Below are 17,099 nucleotides of genomic sequence, written 5' to 3' on the forward strand. Positions count from 1 at the left end.
TTTAGCAAATTCTTAAGTGACGGATTCAATTTCGCGCGACACAAAATAAAATGGTACTAGAATAATATTGATATATAGAAGAAAAATTCATCTTGGAAGGGCTTATATATTAAAAGGGTGTAAATAAAAGAAAAAAAATAGTTCAGTTCGGTTAAATATAAATATTGTATTAATTTAAGAAAATTGGTGTATCAAGCCAAAACTTATTAATTCATATTAGCTATTCAACGAAAAGTAAAAAAAACAAAAAAAAATAAAAAAAAGACTGTAAAAATATATAATAGCAATGTCCTTGTATAAAATTGAGGATGCATTTAAATATAATCAAATTGAAAATGAAATTGAAACCAACTTAAATGACAAAACGTTTGGTGGGGAAACCCTCGATTTCCTTGATTACTACACATTTTTTCAACACAACATTGAAGGTTGGATAGATCTAGTAGAAAGCTCCAAAGATGCAATGGGTGTTGAGACCTCAGAAGAAGAAAATGAGAATGGTTTTAAAAAAATTATAAAGGAATGGGGTATGGGACAAGATAGTAGGAAGTATAGAGAAGTCAATGAAAATTACTCCGATAAAGAAGATAAAGAATTTTTTGAGATGGATTTTGAAGATTCAATAACTAATTACTCTGAATTATCAAAGACAAATACTTTAAGAAGTGGTCGAACATTAACTATTAATAGTAATATCCTAAATCAGCTATCTATTTCAAATAATAACCAAAAGTTGAAAGTTAAACCAATAGCTACTAAAAATGATATTATTAAAAAAAGAAAGATGGAAGATGCTATTAGAAACCCAGACATTGATAAAGATGGAATTCGAATTTACTATTGTAGGAAATTCCAAAATCATCTTATATACAAATGGCAAATGAAAAGATATGAGGAATTTGGGTATAAGATTTTCAAGAATTATTTATTCGAGGATTATAATGAAAAAAAACGTGTCATTGATTATCGATATGGTAGAACAAAGAGGCTCGGTGGTAATACCCCAACAAAGGAGATTTTATGTCAATACTGTTATGGAATTAATTGGATTAATTATTTGAAGTATTTCAAACATTTATTCTTAGCACATGGTGTGATTACTAAGATTAATGACAAATACAAGAAACAGTTTGAACTATATGATGAAATAATTACTCTATCGATTTCAAGTTGTAAAGAGTTAATTAAGATTGAGACGTTACCCGTGATCCCTAATAAAATTGCAAGTATTCGAATGTTGCTAACATTTATCGAATACGAATTGATCCCACAACCCCTTGAGTACCAAAATATTCTCTATCCATTTACTAAGCCTGTTATACAAGGGGCCCCCAAATCATCTGATAAACATACGCAGCTTAAACAAATAGAGGTGAAATGTCTTATTTGTAAATGTCCAATTCAATTGATAGGAACTGGATCTCAAAGAGTTGGTAAGAGAGAAGGGTTATATGAAAATTACAATATCCACTATATTGAATGCAGCAAGAGTCAGCAAAAACATCCTAAAGAATTGCCAAGTTCCAAGACACTCTACGTTGAATTGTTTTAAAGTTTGATTGATCTGAAAAAAACTACGATCGTTGAAAGTTGAAAACGATTACCCTGCTTCTTGGAAACTCCAACGACGCTATTGTTATTTTTTTTTCTGGCAACAACAGTTTCCTGTACAAGGAAATATAAATCTGCATTACGTATTTTGTGTATGGACCCTGTTACCAAAAAAGAAAAGAAAAAAAAGAAAACTCGAAACCTGATACTTTTTATCTTGCCTTTCTCACTTTAAGTAATAATTCATATAATTTTTTATAGTTTACCTCAATAAGTTCTCAGTAATTCGTCATTTACCCTCTCAATGGCAATAACCGGATATCAGCTAATTGGGATATTTCCTGTGGATCTTATCCGATTCAAAAATCCACCGAGCATTCCCGATGTCCCAAAAGAGACGATTCAATTATAGATATTTCACCCAACGTGGTATACGACCCGCCAAGATGACTCTTAAATGAGAAATCATCTAAAAGAAATGATTAGTCCCAATCTGGAATCTCCAAGCGGGTTTATCCTCCCTTGGTTGTCATGGCACCATTCACGGAGAATGCTCTCTCATTGAAATCCAGAAATACATGCCCCAAAACAGTCATATCCTATCTTTTCTGTCCAATCAAAATACAGTTAGTCAAGGAACCCCGCACCTACAGATCTTCATTTCCCCTTTAGGACGCAGAGAATTGCTAGGGGAAATCAGTTTCCCCACTGAAGTTACGTATCGGGAAATGTGGGTGAATTCCAGGAAAAATTCCAAAATTCTTCCGTACGAAATTTTACTAAAAAGGCACAGATTCCTTAATGTCAAAAAGGTAGTAAATTATCCCAGAAATGGAAAAGAGGAGAGTCGGAATGTTGCTTGAGAAATTATGATATTGGCTTAGCGAAATAACGTTATTAGTAGGCAATTTCGTTAAATGGCGATATGCTTGTATTTACAAAGGAGAGGATAATGAACCGATTTTTTTTGGTGGATTCTTGAGAAATCGGAGTTGTAAGGAGTGATGTGTTTAGCTTCTTTTTCCTAGAGTTGTAGAAACGTTTCATCAAAATCTCCGATTTGGGCTTGTGCAAATGACGTATTGGATGCTGGGCCTTTGTGTTTTGTTCATTATCTCTTGAAAACTTTGAGCTTATTATTCACCCAATATCTATGCTCCCTCAAGGATATTTTTAGTAGTTTTTTAATATATTATTATTTTATTACTATTAGTTTACTACTATTAGTTTATTTTTATTTTATTATTATTTTTTATGACTTAGTCTGTCACTTTGTTTGCAAGGAAAACTTTTGAGAAGATGTGCCTGCCCCTCAGTATTAGGATTTCTACAAGAGATCTGTTGTGTGGGTAGTCTTTGTAAGTTATGAGGACGGGTGTTGGGTTGTACAGGGTCTTGCACTCAGAAGAGATCTCATGCCGTGCTAAATTAACAATGCATTCTAAGCAAGAGATATCTATCTGTATGTCCCAAAGCATTTTCTCCACTTATGTGGGTGTACAGGATCATTAAAAACTGGGCAAGCTTTGTGTGGGTTAAAACTTTTCATAATAGATCTGAATAATTTGCATTGTATAAGCCAAACTTTTTTATTATATATATGGAAGTTGACTTCTTTCAAAATACATTTTTTAAGGAATTGAGAAATATTTTACTCCTGCCTTTGTAACATCTTGATATATATACTCTCCAATCCTGAACCATCTGTATTAGATTGCCATACAATCAATCCTCAACTCCGTATCCAAATACAACACAAAACAAAACAACACAACACAATATACTATAATATAATATAATATAATATAACATGTCTTACTTGGATCTAATAGATATCAACCAATTCCAGGCTCAGAACTACCCTAACTTAAAGGAACCAAGTGGTCTGATAAGTGATACGAACAATAAGATTGTTTCATCTTCAAATATTAGCAGTAACAACAATTCAAATAGCGATTTACTAGCTGATACAAACGCTACCACACCTTTAACTGAAAATTATTTTGCTTCCTTTAATTATAGTTCTACTAACAACACCAATTCATCTTATAGTCTTTACAACAAATCATTTTTCAACTCTTCATTGAATAGTATACCTGTTACTGGCTCACAATCAGGTACATGTTTGAATGGTTACACCAACATCTATAACTCAAATAAGTTTAACGAAACCTCAAATGTGGCAAATGGTTCGTCACCTCGTTACAATCATATAAAAAAGGTAACTCCTATTGTACCACCTATAAAGACTAACCCAACAAGTGCAGCAAATCCAGCTACAGATTCTACAACTACAGTGAATCAAGAATCTTATGCTTCTGAAAAAGAAGTCATGAGTAGATATATACCAATCATTAAGCCTTCAACTCCTTTTGAAGTATCTTTACAAACAACTGTTGGACAATCCCAAGCAGATAGTAAAGTTAACAAAAATACTCAACCAGAAAATAACTCAAATAAGCCTATGGTTTCAAGCACAAGTGCAATTAATTTGGATTTGGATTTGGAAGATTTGTTAACCATTATTGATGAAAAGGAAACAAAAGATTTCAGCAATGATGAATTACCCACCAAGTCTTTCGAAAAATCTGTCAATTTTAAATCTGAAAAATATAGCACGATAGATAATACAGAGTTTGATTCAAGTGTAATTTCAAATAATAATAATTTTAAATCTGGGAAAATATCTCCTTTACCACCAATAATACCAACCGCCGATTCAAATTCAAATTATACCACATTGCCTACACCAAAAGGTAGAAAACTGCCGCCACTGAAGTTCAATAATGTTAGAAACTTCAAATTATCAAATGGTTCAACATTAAATTTAAATTCCAAAAAGCATTCCCATTTATTACATCCGAGCACAAGGAATCCAGCACATAACAATATGATTCTTTTTGATAAGATTTACTCATCATCATCACCACCACCATTAAAATTATCATGTATGAACAGCGAGTCAAAACATCATCTACATTCTCAAACTATCCCAAATACTTCATTATACTCCGCTAGCAACTGTATGTACCCAAATCCTAAAAATTTTAAATATCATTGTGATATTTGTCACAAATTTTTTAGAAGGCCATCGTCATTGAAGACTCATATGAATATTCATACTGGTGTTAAACCATACTTGTGTCCTTATAATAATTGTTACAAGCCTTTCAATGCTAAGTCAAACATGCTTAGACATTTTAAGTTGCATTACCGCTTACCTAATGGTATCTATGTACTACCTAACGGCATTGTAACATGGAAAACGCCAACCACTAAGCAAATGTTTGCTAAGCCTCAACCTAATTTGGTAAACAACTGTAATATTTATACCAACTGCCATTGAGGTAATATATCAGTTCGATGTTAAACTCATGATTGTAATTCTGAACTTATTGACATTTTGACTTTTTTTTTTAAGTTATTTTTTTGCTCCGTTATATTTTCTCAACTTTAAACCTAATGCAATATCTCACTTAATGACTATTTTAGTAAGTCTTCAACTTACCTTTAATTTTGTACTTTTGCTTTTTATTATTCTTGCAGCTACCTATACTATTCATAAAAGTAGTTCTTAAATAATTGTTAATATTCATTTATAATTAATATTCATTTTTTGCCAACGTTAACTTATACCGAACTTTGATATATGTTTATTATTTAATTACGTTAGTTATCTAGTCATTAATCATTGAAACGAAGGTCATTAAGTATTGGAACGAAGGTCATTAAGTATTGAAACGAAGGTCATTAAGTATTGAAACGAAGGTCATTAAGTATTGGAACGTAGGTCACGAAAGCAGGAATTATAAATCCTGATTACATATCATGTAGTGTTAATTTCCACTACTTATATAGCTTGGGATTTTCCAATATTGAACTGTCCGGAGATACTATTAACACCGAAATTTTCTCTTTCATTACAAATCTTCGTTTCAGAATTTCAACGAGATCTAGATCTGGCCCGCATTATTATCTCCGATAAGAATAGGTACGCTTCAAAGGAAATAACGCACCAAACTCCAGCTATTTTGAGAATGGTTGGTATCCTAGTTAAGTATTTTCAGATATTTGATAAGAATAAAATAACATTTTTACCTTGAGAAAGGACTTTTTTCTTCAAATACATGATAAATTAGGAAGATATGACGGCCTGATGAGTTTCAAGATAAGCAAAATCCTTTGTAGTTCTCCAGATAAAAATAAATTCTCGTATGGTATCCTTACATAATATTGTTGGATAATGAGCAATCCCGGCGGAGTAAGCCCAGTTTAGAAATACATTGATCTATATATGTATATAACTATTTATTCGTAGAGAGTTATTATCTATTTAGATAATAGCTAGAGTATGCAATATGTTTAAGTAAATATATGTATGAAAGTGAGTTGTTCCTGGTTTGTAAATTTTCCAGGCTCAGCATCTCAAAAATATAATGCAAGCACGTTAATTATTATTTTAGTAAACAGTTTGAGAAGTGCTAGAGCATTCATCGTCGGAAGATGAAATATCGGTTAAGTCAACTTCGAAGGACATTTGTGCGTTATTAAGTTTTTTAATCAAGTTATCGATCAAATCAAAGTTTTCATCGCTATTAGCAAACGATTGATGTCTCTCTCCTAGAATGTGGTTGTCTAAATCATCATATTTAACTCTACAATTTTCACAGTAACCAGAATTCTTAACGATTGGTTCTCTATTGGCTCTGGCAGGTAGTCTCTTTTCTGTTATTGTGTTATTATTAGCAATCTTGGTGTCATTGTGCAAATTAGTTGTTGCATTATTATCTATAGGTAAAGCATTTGCAGTAGTAGTGCCAGCAGCAACATTCTTGTTGGATGCTGAAGTATTGTTACTTTCTTCATTTTCATCTTCTTTGTTACTACTACGGTCTTCTATAACAATTAATTCACCATTAGTATTAGTTGTATTAATACCCGGAGCATTGGAAACTGTGGTAGCAACTGAAACAGTCGAGTCTTTACTAATCGTGGTATTTCCTGAGCCTTTATTTTGATCATCTAAGGAATCTTCTTCTTTAATGGTTTCAGTTTTTTTCAATGGTTTAGGTTTTTTAGTGACACCAAGTCTTCTATCGACAACCATTCTTGTTAAAGTTTTTAAGTTTTTATTTGTAACACTTGCCTTTGTAGGTCCTAAACCGTTACCGAACGAAGTTGCAATATCATTTGATTGATGAACCCCACTTGCCTTAATGTCAAAGTTATTTCTCAAGTTACTCTTATTTTCATTATTATTACAAAGATCATCTTGTAAATCTTCAGTTTCTTCCCTTTTCAAAAGTGATGAGATTTCTCTGGCAGATAAAGTTGGTGCCATTTTGTCTTGAGGGGATATTCTTTCAAATACTTGCTTCTCTGATGTAATATTATTTTTTTGATAGTCTGGGACTATTCTTGATAAAGAGTTAGATTGTTGTGAAACTATTTGCTTATTCAATTGTAGTTCAATTGGTATGCCAGAATTCGATTCATCATTAAGTTGAATACCATCATTATTGTTGATAGTATTGTTGGGTGTTAAGTTGTGGTTGTTATTATTATTATTATTATTATTATTATTATTATTATTATTATTATTATTATTATTGCTGTTGTTATTATTAGTATTATTTGATGCATTAGTTCTCCATTGCCATTCAAGTGCCAGTTTGGTTGAATCTAGTGCATCATGAGGAATGATTATGCAGCCATAATTTTGTGCGTTGGTTGGGTCGTTATTATCATTTTTGTTGTTAGTAATTATCTCATTTAATGAGGGAGATGCATGGTATTGATATAACTTTCTTAGTTTAAAAGCATATTTTCTATTTAGTTTGTCTCTGTGATATCTTTTAAAAACTCGTTTTTGTGATAATTCATTACAATTTACATCACCAACGAATGGACATCTACCAAAGGTACCATATTTTAATACTGGATATGGTAATTTTTTGTTACTATTGTTGTCTTGGATTTGAAGTTCATGGTGCTTCCATTCTAAAGTAATTATTGGAGCCCAAAATTGCCATAAATCGTACATGTATATGTAACTGTGTTTAAAATAATGGATTTCATCTCTACGGGTTTTAGGATCTCGATCAGTTGGACCGTATAATTTCTCATTCTGTAATAAATTTGATAAAGAGGTTTCATTTTGGAAAGAAGACATTTTTTCTATATCGACATCCAAATTTTTCAAAAATCTTTGAGCTTTCTTATAATCCCAAACTTTCATGTAATTTTTTTTGGCTCTAATTAGAATATCATTTGGACTGTATAAACTTAATTTCTCTGTACTTCTTTTGGTAACGACTATTGTGACATTTGTATCAAAAAACTCAGTAATTCTTGCATCTAAGAATAAAAATCCCTTTCTTAATAAATTTTCTCTTTTTTCTAGCTTTAACTTATTATTCTTCGAAATTTCTACATCTTCAGTAGTATCGAAATATATCACAGATTCTCTTTTCATAATTTTCTTCCAATTATTTTGCCATTCTAATAATTCATTTGGAGTCACTCTAGATGCACCTGTTTCATTTTTCTTCGAGTTACTATGAGAGTGTGTATTTGAACGATTTGTAGTAGTTGTTACGGTAGAAATATTAGTGGTGGTTGTTAATTGTGTTGTATTCGAATATGAATTATGGAGAGTTGTTGTGGTAGATGCATGCCCGGGGTTTAAAGTTGATGTAGTGGTGCTCGGTATATTTTTATTGCTATTAATTCTAATAGCCCCTTCAATTGATCTATTTCTTTCGATTTTTGGTTTCTTGGAAACAAGGTCCTTTGAGACTGGTGTAGTACCACAGGCAGAAGCATTAATACTTCTCTTTTTATTCTGTAGTAAAGGGATATTTTTATATATGTTATTGGAAGTAGTAGCATTAGATGTAGTAGCAGCAGTAGATGATATTGTTGTTATACCGGACATAACTGAATTAGTTTGTTTCAAAGAAATTTTCTCTCTTTTAGAATTAGCGTCAGTTTCTTTCAAGGGAGAACGGTTAACAATCTTCATGGCTGGATACATTGAGATAAATAATCTTGAATTAGTTATTTAATCTTTAAATTTGGGATGAGTAATTAGAGAAAAATTATTAATAGATGTTGAATTAAAATGCAAAAAAAAAAAGGAATATAATGAAGGAGAAAAAAAATAAAAAAATGTAGTATAATAGAAAAAAATGCAAAATTAAATGAAATTTCTCGAGGCAAAACTGATGTTTTAAGAAGGAAGAATAAATTAATGAATGAATTGAAAAAGGATTGATAGATTTAGCTCTACGAAACAGAAAATAAATAGTATTCAATAATTAATATTATGTGAGTTAATAACTATTTCTACTATCGTGATTACCCTAGTTGTGTTGTTGATCCAATTCTGGGTAAGTATTGCTATAAAACTTATTCTTCTGCAATTGAAATATCCACTATTATATGCCTACTGATCTTAGTTAGTCTGACACATAAAAAATATTGGTTAATACTGTTAATTATTCAAAATCAGCTTGCCCTCTAGATCCTGGTAAATCTCTCAACAACACATCACTAACTAGCTGAATGGTAAAATGATAAAACGGCAAAATAACAAAACCGCGAAAACTATATGATTTTCACAGAATTTTATTTCACAACCGTTTCGCGTGTCACAAATTTTCATTACGCGCATCATTTTTTTTTTATTTGTTAAATATATAGGGCATTAAATAATAAAATTTGGTAAAATGTAATAAAAATTAGAAGTTATGGATTAAAGATATGTTAAATAATGTATATATGGAGTTATATATAAACAATGCTGAGATAGTAAATAGGTAGTGTCTACTTTTTAACCTAGTTTGTAGCCATACAGATCCTCACATATTCTTAATATTTCCTTCATTTTTAACAGTAGTAGGCCGTAAGGGTAACTACTCGAACCAATTAGAACTATCAATAAATCACTTGATGGTATTTGAGAAACACAAGTATGCCATTCTTCTACCTCGTAGTTATATATTCTTACAAAATTTGAAGTTATTGCAGCCTTTATTTCATACAAGTTATTATTGTTTATGCTTATCTTATTGTTATTGTTATCCAGAATATTAGATGTACTGTTTTCTAGAGTATTAGTATGTGTACTAATATTATTTGTAGATTGTTCTATATTATTTGGAATTACTTCATGGTGATTATTGTTGGCAGCAGAAAGTTGAAACTCATCTTGGTGCCATTTATCCTTTATTAATAATCCTATCATTTTTAGATTATTTAATGATTGGACATTGTTGCCAGAAGTATTATTGGAATATTTATCATTAGAATTCGATGAATTAACAAACGATAGAATAGATCCGTTTTCTTTTGATAAAATTGCAGCAGTCTGTAAAGGAGGGGCGTGGAATGAAATAGTAGTCAAGTTGACAGGGGAAAGCGATTGTTCTAATACACAATGTATATTCTCTGAATGTAGCATTATGTGTGTGGTAAGAAATTATAGTATAGCATGGGCTGTTAGTTGTCTGGAATATTTGTTTTTAAAGAGGTTTTAATCTGAGCCCTCTATTTTCTTTATCAAAAGAATAAAAAAAAAAAATAGAAGGGCTACCCTTTTCGGGTGAAAAAAATTTATACATTCAATAAATAAAATGATGGCTTATAATTTATATAAGAAAAAAAAGGATAATAGGGATATAAGAGACACATCCCGATTATTGTTGTTTGTTTGTTTTTTTGAGGACTATATTTAAAATAAATCAGAAAAATAAAATATATAATTATAATGGGGATAATGCGTATTACCTCTATCTAATAGCAAAAGTAATGGCAGTAATAACGGTAGTAATAATGTAGTAGTATATACAAAAAGGTAGTTAATACAGAGTTCATATACTTTTCTAAAATTTGTTTAGTTATTCAGTTAATATGCAATTTAGTAAATTTTTTTATTAGTTTTTTATGATCATATTAATAAATAATTGATTAGCTGATGTTTTTACTTATTTTAAGTTTTATGCATATATATATATATATATATATATATATAATTCTTATTCTTATTTTTCATTTGTATGATTTGTTTCAACTCAAAAAAAGGTAAAGAAACTTTAAATTTACATTTGTTATTATTTTTGAAGTGTATGTGTGGTTTGTAAATGGAAATAGTAACAGAAAATATACTAGGGATGAATCATGACAGTAGACGGGAGTAAAGATATATTACTTATATAAGGAATTATATATTAAAAATTGAACTGAAGTTGAGATTGAATTGAACATTGAAGTGTATGGAGATTGAAATCGAAATGCTTTAAAAATTTGTAGTATAGTGTAATGGAACTGAATGTTAGTTGTTTGTCAAGTACTCTGAAATGGACCGATTGAATATAGTAGAAAATGGTAGAAGAAGAACCGTGAATATTAAAGGTAAATTGAAGAGGTTTTTGATTATTTATTTCTTTCCTAATTTTTCAACTTCCTGAATTTCTTCTACATCTTCGTCATCAGCAGCTGGTTTGCGTGGTTGCTTTCTATCCATTACGGAATCATTATCCATACTTTCGTCGTCGTCTTGATCGTCATCTTCAAATTCAATGCTATCTTCTTCATCATAATCATATTGAGCATCACCATCTTCTTCATCTTCTTCTTCATCAAACTGTATATAATCATCACCTTCACCCATTACTATTCCCATATCGTCATCCATATCTGAATCATACCAGAAGTTATCTGCTATGTCCCTATTATTATTATTGTTGTTGTTATTATTTGTATTATTACGATTATTGTTGCTAGTTATATCATTATCATCTCCAATGGCGCCATTGTTATTACTATTTGTAGATCGAGAACCGTTTTGGTCGTTGTTATTATTATTACTGTTTGATAGGTAAGCAGTTTCATAGGTTGGCATTATAAACCCTTCTGGGATATCTTGTTTTGATCTTTCTACCTCCATTTTAATTCTTTGTTTATATTGTTCAGGGTTTTTTCTATAATCTACAGCAGCATCAACGTTAGCTGGTGAAGAAATGTTTGGATCCTCCAATAAAGAAACGATTGAAATTAAAACACTTTCAACGGTTTGCACAGGAGACCAAGTTTCAGCATCAGGCTCATCAGTGGTTGGATCACCTGACTGATGTAGGATTGAGATACATAATCTACCATCACGATAAACGTTTGGATGATAGATTGCTGGGGTGAAACGGAATTGTGGAGGAGAAAATGGAAAATCTTCAGGGAACCTCATTTGTGATTTGAAGTAACCACCATGATAGATAGAATCCTCGTTTAGTACCATAACACCGATGTTCCAAATGAATAGGTTGGATTCATCTTCTAATTCAATATGGAAGGATGGGATGGCCTTACGAGGATCTGTTAATTCTCGGTATTGGCGTAGTAATAAATTTGCAGCACTGGATTTATGACCGTTCATTTTTTTCTCTTTTTTTTTGTAAAATTTTTTTACCGTATGGATTCTCGTTTTATAATAGCACTTATTTTGCGTAAGTAGCTTCTTTGGATATAGGGAAAGTGCTAGTATTGCAAGACTTGGTTCTCAATATATATTATTAGTGTTACTAAAAGTTGGATATCTAATGCTTTATAATATATCTTCTAGTAGGAAATAGAACTTAGTCAGATGTAATTTATATGATATTATCTAGCTTTACTTATTTCTTTTTTTTCTTGTTCGTATTTTTGTTATCTGTAAAAAGAGAAATAAAAGGATTAGTAAGACAGGAAGGTAGACAGTATTGAGGAATGATTAACCAAACACACACTTTTGGACAGATGGGATATCTTTCAAAATTAACTTTAAACCAACACTAAAAACGGAATAACAGATATATCTTCCGATATTGCTTATAAAGCTTATTCTTAATCCAAAACTTTTCCAAACTGCTGTAAACTCAAACTCAAATTCAAACAGAGACTTACCATTAGAATATTGCTATTAGTTGGTAAGCTCTTTGTCTCGACGTTGAGCTTAGAAAATGAGGAAAATTACTTTCTCAGTTTTGCTTCGATTTGCCTCGTCCGATTGTGCGCGGTGGCTGTTTTCTGTTTCTGTTACTGTTTCGAGACCGGGCCAATTCCGCACGTGACTCGTGCAGAAGTACCAATCCCTGAAGGTCTTATCAGGGATCACAAGGGTATAGTTAATACACAGTGTCTAAAAAATTAGGGTAGAAGTGATAGTAGAGTGCTATTTAGTATATGTATATTAGGGCAGGTTCGTTTATATATGTAGAGAGGGACTAGTATACGGGTGTTTTTGGAGCTGATTCGAAGATTGCATCAAAGATTGCACAGCCTATTTGCCGGCTTCTCTGGCCATTCTTAATCTTCTAGCTTCCATATAGGTAAGTGGTTTACCAGGAGTTGATGATTCTTCCTTAGCTGGGGCGGGAGTAGGTTTAGTGGCAGGAGTTGATGGAGTAGATGGAGCAGGAGCAGGAGAAGCAGATGAGGTAGATCCATTAACTCTAGCATTTTGTTGTTGTTCAGCCTTCTTTCTCTTAATCTTATCCATATAACTGGAACCACCAGGGATAGAAGTTGATTTTTGTTTTTGTGATGCAGCTTCTTCGATTTCTTGACGTTTACGCAATAGTTCAGCATCTTTTTTGGCACGAGCTTGAGCCACTAATTCTTCGTAACGTTTTTGACGAATTTCTTCAATTCTAGCCTTCTTAGCAGCTTCGAATTTAGCTTTTAATTCTTGACGTTCCACTAAACCTTCGGAATCATATTTAGTTCTTAAATTAGTCTTAAATTTATTGAAGTCAGTAAAGACCTTGGATAATCTTTCATGATCTTCTAATTGAGATGCATGTTGAGTTCTTGCATTTTCGATGATTTTTTCCTTCATAGTTTCGTATTTAGCTTTATCAGCTTCAATACCTCTTTCTGATTCTGCTTTCAATAATGGCAATTCAGCTTTTCTCATAGCTCTTTCAATGTAATCTAATTTTTTCACAGCGTATGAGTTACGAGATTCTAAATCAATTTTTTCTTCAGTGGCTTGAGCAAAGACCTTATCTTTGATTTCCTTTAATGATAAAGTTTCAGCTAATTCTGGATCAATGTAAGTCCTACCAGTAGAATTGATATTTTCAATGAACTTCTTAACTTGTTCCTTTTGTAATTCAGCAAATGCTCTTTTCTTCTTTTCCAATAGACGACGATTGGCTTCTTCTTCCATCTTAGCTTCGATGTTAGCTTTTTCATTTAGCATACGTTGTTGTCTTAATTCGGCATCTTGTTCAGCATTTATAGCGGCAGCTTCCAAATGCTTTTGTTTTCTTTCATAAGATTTCTTAGCACGTTCTTCAGCGATGGTTTTCTTACGCTCAAGGGCCCTAGCATTTTGCTCAATCATATTGGTACGAGCCATTTTGATCTTTTGCAAGTACGTTAATTCTTTAAAGTTTTCATTTTCTTCCTTCAAATAATTAGATAATTTAACTAAGCCCTTAAATATGAAAGCATTAGTTTTAGTAGTTGGTGCACCAGAATCGCCTTCAGCATTTTCACCTTCAGCACCTTCGGCATTTTCAATAGCACCCTTTTCATCTTCCTCTTCTTCTTCTTCTTCCTCTTCTTCTTCCTCTTCTTCTTCATCATCTTCACCTTCACCCTTAGATTCACCTTCAGTTTTAGATTCGCCTTCAACTCCAGCTGGGGTTTCAGCTTCTGCAATTTCATTGGCATTAATGAACATTTCTAATGGATCTTTTACGAAACTAACTGTATTTGAACCGTAATTAATTGATAAACCAACGTAATCATCAACAGCAGCTTGTAATAATGATTTTTCAATATCCCAATAAGATAATTTTAATGAGCTTGGTAATTGGACAAAATCATATAATTCATTAATTTCAACATCAGTGAATTTTTCAGATGCAGCAACAAACATTCTTCTCATTAACACACCAGCTAAAAATTTAGAATAATTTTTGAAGTAAGGTTTAGATTCTAATTTTGGTAATAAGTTAGCTAAGTCATCTTTAATAGTTTCTGGGTTGAAGTTGTTTTCAATTAATTCGTATAAAGCTTTAATATCTTCATCGACATATTCTGCAATTTTTTCTTGTAAACCCAAGGCAATCATACCAGCTCTAGTTGGTTTACCGTCTAAGCCCAACAATTTATATAAACGTTGTTTATAATCATAGCCAACAACTGGTAAGTCGTCTAATGGGATTGATAAACCTGACAATAAAATCAACGAAGCATAAGTAGTTAATTGATCCTTAGTAGCATTTGGATTAGTAATAAATAAATTGAAAAATTTTTCCCAAGCAGCAGTATGTAAGATAACATTATTGGAGACTAAGAAAACTTTGGCCATGTTAGAATAATAAATAGCTAATGTAGATGATTTTGGAGGAACTTTAGACATCTGCATTAAATGGAAAACATCTTCGATAGACTTCAAAGCTTCATGCCATAATTCTAATTTGACAGAAACATTAACTTGATTGAAACGTTGATCCAAATATCTTTGTAAAGTTTCATTATCACGTAAATCAACAATATTATTGCCAGATTTAGATTGTTGATAATTAGCAGCATCTAAATGTTGACGTAAAATATCAGTTAATTTCTTGAATTCATTCTTACGATTATATTTCAAACAAAATTGCATGGTTCTGTTGACAACACCTGCGTAAGTAATTTCTAAATGAGAATTATTTCTTAATAAATCCAAAACAGATCTATAAGCTTCCCAGGTGAATTTCATCCAAGAAGTAAATTCATCATCATTGAACCCAGTAACAGATTGATCTTTAGAAAAAGCTGAAACCAATAAATTTTCTGGAGTAACACCACCTTCTAAATCATCAGCAGTTTCTCTGTTTGTTTCATTCTCTTTCAATTGTTGTTCATTCATTTTTTTTTCAACCAAATCAACATATTTACGAGCGATTATACCAATAGAAATCAAACCTTCTTTGGAGTTTTGAATCAACTTCTTGTATTGATGTAAAGCATCTTTAATGTATTTTCCCTTTCTTAATTCAACACCTAATTCCAAAAATTTGAAAATAATTGGTTCAACAACAGAAGGTTGAGCAAAACGAATTCTTCTAGCAGTGAAGAAATCATGTAATGAAACTAAAGCAGCTTGTTGTTCACCGACGGAAATTAATTCGTCAGCTCTCTTAAGAGCGTTTTCTGGATGTAAAGCTGGAGGAGCCATCTTAATAATACAGCAAAAAAATGGTTTTCTTGTTGTTGTTATTGTTTATGACGATAAAGATCTTTAGATAGTATGTGTTTTTTCTTTTAACTACGATGAATAATTTTTTTTTTTCACTAGCATCAAAAAATAAAAAAAAAAAATAATAAAATTTTCGGTGAAACAATACCCGGACAAGAATTAAGACAATGAAACATTTCCATTTCAAAGGTATACCCAAAAAGGAATTTTGATTTTATTTTAAACATTTTATATGATCAAGTATGATTAGAAAAAAAAAAATCTAAATGGTTAGGAATTTTTATTAACTAGATTCCAATTATATGGGTTGGAGAAAAATTAAATTATTTAATTTATGAAAGTTTATCTCACTGCAATTTTAATAGTTTGGATATGCAGATCAGAATAACCTATATGTAATTCTAACAATAATCATAAGAATAAAGGATCATCATCCTGGAAATGGATGTTATACTATTAACTTTCCCTATTTTGTCTATAATTTTTAATTGGGTTCTTCCTCAACTAAGAAGTAATGTATGGATTAATATCTTGAAGTTTATAGCATTCAATGTATAACATTTCTTTTTTCGTCAAAAGTAGGTAGAATCCTTTGTTTTGTTTTTTTTTATTGCAAACTTAACATACATTGGTCATGTTTGAAATTAATATATTAAAGAATGAAATTTTCACAAGTATGATGATTCTGACCAAAATGGATACAAGATGTCCAGACAATATGAAATAGTCTAATATGCAAATTGTGGTATTTAGAAGAATATTCTTGCAAGTTATAAACCATAATTTACAGTATTATTTATAATTTGATTCTAGTTGTTATCCAAAATTGTAATCAAAGGAAGCAGAATATATTTAGTATTGTATTAATAATATAATGGTTCATATAATATTGTGGGTTAGTTTATTAAACCCATAATTGTACGACACTCGAATTATTTGTCGAGGGGACGGTCGTGATACGGTTGGTATCGACGGCTAGCTTGCTTAATTGGGTATGCAAGTGTTCTGTCAAATATGTTCTGACAAATAGGTTAACAAACTTTAGAGTGGTAATTAAGAATAACAAATATATTTATCAAAATCAACTGTTTGTTATCAGTTGATAGGTATAATTGTAAAAAGGTGAGACAACCATGGGGATATTAAGCGTGGTTCAAACGCAGTAACGTTATACTCAAATCTGCCGATTGTGTGGAGTTAAAACCTACAAAGATAAACTTAACTGCAATAATCTTGTCTGAATATTTGTATGATTCAGTAACCGCTCTACGAAAGCAAATCAAAAGACACTAAATATTTACTAGGATGATATTCGACT

At 31.3% G+C, this 17,099-nt stretch overlaps 6 protein-coding genes across 6 annotated transcripts; 2 read left to right on the forward strand and 4 right to left on the reverse strand.

Annotated features, from left to right (window-relative positions):
- Window positions 1-286: 286 nt before the first annotated feature.
- On the forward strand, window positions 287-1,552 carry ECM8 (Ecm8p; the record flags this gene model as incomplete). Its single annotated transcript, XM_004181731.1, has 1 exon — window positions 287-1,552. One exon carries the CDS (start codon window positions 287-289, stop codon window positions 1,550-1,552), a length of 1,266 nt encoding a protein of 421 aa, XP_004181779.1.
- A 1,809-nt stretch (window positions 1,553-3,361) lies between these two features.
- TBLA0G03240 (C2H2-type zinc finger protein) lies at window positions 3,362-4,897 on the forward strand (the record flags this gene model as incomplete). Its single annotated transcript, XM_004181732.1, has 1 exon — window positions 3,362-4,897. The coding sequence occupies one exon, from the start codon at window positions 3,362-3,364 to the stop codon at window positions 4,895-4,897; it is 1,536 nt and encodes a 511-aa protein (XP_004181780.1).
- Window positions 4,898-6,010: 1,113 nt separating this feature from the next.
- TBLA0G03250 (protein serine/threonine kinase activating protein DBF4) lies at window positions 6,011-8,587 on the reverse strand (the record flags this gene model as incomplete). The annotated part of the gene is made up of 1 exon (XM_004181733.1): window positions 6,011-8,587. One exon carries the CDS (start codon window positions 8,585-8,587, stop codon window positions 6,011-6,013), a length of 2,577 nt encoding a protein of 858 aa, XP_004181781.1.
- Window positions 8,588-9,385: 798 nt separating this feature from the next.
- SLM4 (Slm4p) lies at window positions 9,386-10,015 on the reverse strand (the record flags this gene model as incomplete). Its single annotated transcript, XM_004181734.1, has 1 exon — window positions 9,386-10,015. The coding sequence occupies one exon, from the start codon at window positions 10,013-10,015 to the stop codon at window positions 9,386-9,388; it is 630 nt and encodes a 209-aa protein (XP_004181782.1).
- Window positions 10,016-10,990: 975 nt separating this feature from the next.
- CDC34 (SCF E2 ubiquitin-protein ligase catalytic subunit CDC34) lies at window positions 10,991-11,983 on the reverse strand (the record flags this gene model as incomplete). The annotated part of the gene is made up of 1 exon (XM_004181735.1): window positions 10,991-11,983. One exon carries the CDS (start codon window positions 11,981-11,983, stop codon window positions 10,991-10,993), a length of 993 nt encoding a protein of 330 aa, XP_004181783.1.
- Window positions 11,984-12,865: 882 nt separating this feature from the next.
- RPG1 (translation initiation factor eIF3 core subunit a) lies at window positions 12,866-15,760 on the reverse strand (the record flags this gene model as incomplete). The annotated part of the gene is made up of 1 exon (XM_004181736.1): window positions 12,866-15,760. One exon carries the CDS (start codon window positions 15,758-15,760, stop codon window positions 12,866-12,868), a length of 2,895 nt encoding a protein of 964 aa, XP_004181784.1.
- Window positions 15,761-17,099: the final 1,339 nt, after the last annotated feature.

The sequence above is a fragment of the Henningerozyma blattae genome, chromosome 7, assembly GCF_000315915.1.
Source record: "Henningerozyma blattae CBS 6284 chromosome 7, complete genome".
NCBI lineage: Eukaryota > Fungi > Ascomycota > Saccharomycetes > Saccharomycetales > Saccharomycetaceae > Henningerozyma > Henningerozyma blattae.